At 30.8% G+C, this 5,224-nt stretch overlaps 1 protein-coding gene across 1 annotated transcript; it reads right to left on the bottom strand.

The window, feature by feature from the left end:
* Positions 1-1,454: 1,454 nt before the first annotated feature.
* Positions 1,455-4,886, bottom strand: LOC137637700 (uncharacterized). Its single transcript, XM_068369849.1, has 7 exons — positions 4,783-4,886; positions 3,075-3,123; positions 2,807-2,870; positions 2,469-2,624; positions 2,185-2,306; positions 1,836-1,947; positions 1,455-1,570 (listed from the first exon to the last, which is right to left on the bottom strand). Exons 1-7 carry the CDS (start codon positions 4,884-4,886, stop codon positions 1,455-1,457), a joined length of 723 nt encoding a protein of 240 aa, XP_068225950.1.
* Between the last annotated feature and the right edge of the window lie 338 nt (positions 4,887-5,224).

Here is a 5,224-nt window from a genome sequence, read left to right on the forward strand (position 1 = left end):
CCAAAATCAAGTAATTGTTCTCTAGTCTTGGGCAGTGCCATAGCCTCTATACCATGGTCTTCCCCTGTCTTGTGCTAAAGTTCTCTTGTTTGAGGGTACACTCGGGCACAATACTCTATCTTATTCGCTTCCTTTTGTCTTTTTGAAATTTTTATAGTTTATATAAGAAAGATATTGAGAACGGAACATGCAATGGAAGATGAAATATCATTGGAAGGAGAAAGGATTAATGAGGTGGAATCATTTAAATGTTTAGGAACTATGATCTCTAATACAAGATCTTTAGAATTTGAGTTTAATGAAAGATTGAAAAAAGCAAACCAAGCAATGGCTAGACTAATAAAATGCTGAAATCAAATTGTCTGAAATTACATATAAAAATAAGGTTAAATAAAAGTTTAGTGAGATCGGTGTTACTGTGTGGACATGAGTCGTGGTATGACAATTAATTAAATATCCAACAGATTTTGTAGCTTTCATAATAACACCTTCAGAAGATTATTAGGAATTAAATGGCAGAGCAGGATTAGAAATGAAACTATAAGAGAGATTACTCAAGCGCCATAAGTGGATGAGATCATGGTGAGGGGTAGATGTAGATGGTTTGGGCATGCTCTTCACACTCCCCATGAGAGATTAGTTCACTAAATTTTCAACTGTGCTCCACAAGGCACTAGAAGATTTGGAAGCCCCAGGCCTACATGGCTGAGGACTATAAAGCATGAAGTACGTGATGAATGGAGAATTATTGAATTAAAAACTCAAGATAGAAAAGACTGGCGAAATCTAACCGAGGCCCTTTGCGTCAATAGGCCTAGGAGGAGATGATGGTGATGACATATGAAAGATCTATTGTAATATTATATCTATTTTTGAAATATTTTATTCTAACTGTTCATTAGTTGTAGCTTAGAGAGAGAGAGAGAGAGAGAGAGAGAGAGAGAGAGAGAGAGAGAGAGAGAGAGAGACTAGAACTTATTGCCACCATATGGGAGTAGATGAAACAACCATAATAAAATGTTCTTTTATTATCAGTTAAGATAAACTAAAGCTTTATCACAGATATTTTCTCTTAGGAAACAATCAATTGTACAAAATCCTTCGTCATCTGGAATTCCAGGACACCAAGTGACGACCTTATGGAATAATCATTGAATAAATAAAATAAATTAGTTCAATAAATAAGTCAATAAATTAACACGGAAATCACATATATCAAGTGTTATATACACCAGCTCTTCCTAAAATTGACAGATTCTACACACACACACACACACACACACATACACACACACACACACACACAATCTGCACTACGAGTGTTAAACATCTCTTGCATTTATTTTCTCATTCCAAATATAATCCTTTGGCGTCTCTCTCTCTCACTCTCTCTCTCTCTCTCTCTCTCTCTCTCTCTAACTTGAAAGACAGTTCCAGCGGCAACATCAACGTCATCAACCGGAAATGACGTCACAGTCAAAGATTTCAAACTGCACAGCCGAACTTTGTTCGTTCATCTCCTCCTCGCTGACTGTAGACAAACTGTCATTGTTCACATACAGGTAACGTCCTGTAATTAGAAAATAATGTTGTGGTCATTGTACGCCTGCATTTAACTAAACTAGTCTATACATTTTACATATTATGTGAAAAAAGGTGGATTTATTCATAATTCACTCCCATACACACACACTAACACACACATAGCCTACACACACAGATATATATATATATATATATATATATATATATATATATATATATATATATATATATATATATATATATATCTGTGTGTATGTGTGTCTATATGTATGTTACTAAATTGTCCTTACCTGAGCGCACGTTCTGCATGACGTAGTATCTGTCTCCCTCATTCTGTTTGAAAATCCTGAAAAACCTGTTGTCTGTCGTCGAGGCTGACGTCACATCACTGGTCTCGTCAGTCTGTCAGGAAAAGAGATAAACGGTGGAATTTAGCTTTTCACAGAAATGATCACTTCTGGTTTCCTGTAAGACTCTCAGTGAGGGGAAGCTATTATACTCTTTTTGTGTTCAGTGAAGTTATTCATTAAATGGGGCCTGATTAAGTAAAGTCAAGCACACAATCAAGACTTGGTTTTGTGGTTAGTTTTAATAGTTAATTTCCCTAAAGGTGTTTAAATGGGGAAAGAGATTGTTTACCTGGATTGCAACTGTGCCGTCAGCCTGTTCACTCAGAAAGTGGCCCCCTTGGTTCGACTCGATCACGACGAAGTCTCCACTGGCCAGAGAAGCCACTTGGAATATGTGATTTTTCATACACCCTGTTCGGGAAGAAAAGGTCGAATTAAAACAAAGCTATTAATAACACTGTTTCTATCACTATAGAATTCTTTGCTTTATTGTACTGTTGAAATTTACCGTTTTAAAAACGGATATATTGACGTAAAGGAAAGATATTTGTAATGTGCCAAATATATACTCACGATCGTTATTTCCGAGCCGGGCTAACCCAATGACTATGGATCCGTTTTCTATACGTACGAAGTAGTTCAAACCACTGCTCAGCCGGAGTTCAAAACCATGCGTGGATACATATCGGCTCCTTAAAGAGGAGGAGGAACTGCCTTCAGCTGTTGACCCTGAAATTCCAGAGAAATGGAAGTCTTAGTTTAGCTTGCGTAAATTACAGAATGACCCACTCAATAATGATAATAATATAGCCTATAATTAGAGACTTTGAATTCTAATTCTTTTTTAAAATATCAAATTAGTGACAAGAGAAGAAAACGGATGAAGTCAAAATCGTTTGTTTTCTACTTACGTCTGTTCCTGTTGTGGCTCAGTGGAAGAAGGGTCGTGGGAGTGACGCTTTCGTTAGGCTGAATCTGAAAGATCGATAATTAAGATAATCTTCATTAAAATGAAGGTTTCATAAGCATTACATAATTACATCACAGTATTTTATTTAAGTGATATTTTCATATATGTTTAGAGCAGTTTATTCCTCAATAATATAGTTTCAGAAGGATAATCATGAGAATAGAAAAAGAGAGCCGTTATAAAGAAGTGCTAGAAATAATGATACTTACATTTAACATTTGAACATCGATAGGACTTCCTCCAGTTGGGGCCAAGATTCTGCAATGGATTCAAAAAGATGAAACATTTTGACGAAGTTTTATTCAATCTTTTGGTTTTGATAATCAAAATAGCATTGTTTCTGTTGCAATTAAAATCATTTTGACTTTTATTCACGTTCTCATTTCAGCATATATAATTGTAATTAATTCTTAGCCTTTTAAGACATAATGGAAAACAAACACACACACACACACGCACACACACACGCGCATACACTCTCGTACGCACGCACGCATACACACACAGACATATATATATATATATATATATATATATATATATATATATATATACATATATATATATATATATATATATATATATATATATATATATATATATATATATATATATATATATATATATATATATATATATCTTCTTTGTCTGCATCTTTTCACATTTGAATATATATATATATATATATATATATATATATATATATATATATATGTATATATATACCACCTTAAAACTGTTATTAGTTGGATGCAGTTTCTGTAGAATTTCTGTAACAATACACTTGGCACATTTAAGAGAACTTTATAGGCAAGTTCTTGAATTAAAGATTTGAGTTCAATATTCGTTCACCTTAAATTTCGTCTTTTCATTTCCATTCACATTCTCCAAATGAAAATATCGTTTGTTTCATTTCTGTTTTGTTTTGCATTGATGATTCATTTTCCAAATGATTCCTTATTTATCTATTAATAATTTCCCACACTATTTTAATTTGCTTTTCTTCATACTCAATTGAAATTCCTTTTTATGTTCTTTTCTAATTTGGTAATATGGCAAGACTAATATATATATATATATATATATATATATATATATATATATATATATATATATATATATATACATATATATGTATATATATATATATATATATATATATATATATATACTGTATACAATATATATATATATATATATATATATATATATATATATATATATATATATATATATATATATATATATATATATATATATACTGTATATATATACATATACTGTATATATATATATATATATATATATATATATATATATATATATATATATATATATATATATATATACTGTATATATATACATATACTGTATATATATATATATATATATATATATATATATATATATATATATATATATATATATATATATATATATACTTTATAAAATATATATATGTATATACAGTATATATATAATGTATAAAGTATATATATATCATATATATATGTATATATATATATATATATATATATATATATATATATATATTTATATATGTATAAATATATATTGTATAAAGTATATATATACCACATATATATATGTATATATATATATATATATATATATATATATATATATATATATATATATATATATATATATATATATATATAATAGTACGAAAGGAGAAATGAAAAGACTTGACTGGAGTTAGTAATTTCACCCATTAGGGACATCAACAGATTCATCAATAAGAATACACATACAGTCATAAGTCTGTTGATGTCTCTAATGGACGTAAGTCCTAACTCCAATCAAGTCTTATCATTTTTCCTTTCATACTTTGATACAAATACATAAATACATGTATTGTTAAGTGTTATGATTACAATCAGTGCTCTCTCTTACCCAATCAGGAGTGCCATGAGGAGGGCGATTCTGGAAGTGCTGGCGAGGGATCCAGGTCTGGAAAGCACTGCCTGGAACACAGGTTCGTTCCGGGGAGACGTCATGGCGAGTGAATGGCAAACTGGGGCGGCGAGATGGGAAAACGTGGAGGTGTGTAGAGGCAGAGAAACGTTTTTAAATGGCCAATGTCGTTCGTTGGAGAGTTTCAATATAGCGGTATGCTAGTGATTTCTCTGTTGTTCTGTTGTGATTAAGGCAAATTTTAGAATCTATGTTTCTTCTTCGGGAATATTTTATATTTTATTTATTCGTAAAATTTCTTGATTATTTAGTTTTCAGTTTCCTTCTTTTCAAGATCTGCACTTTTTCTGACCAAGAGTAAGTTTATTTCCACAGTATTGCTAACACTTGAGAATAGAGACTCAACCAAGATTAAGTTTAT

The sequence above is a fragment of the Palaemon carinicauda genome, unplaced genomic scaffold, assembly GCF_036898095.1.
Source record: "Palaemon carinicauda isolate YSFRI2023 unplaced genomic scaffold, ASM3689809v2 scaffold93, whole genome shotgun sequence".
NCBI classification, from domain to species: domain Eukaryota; kingdom Metazoa; phylum Arthropoda; class Malacostraca; order Decapoda; family Palaemonidae; genus Palaemon; species Palaemon carinicauda.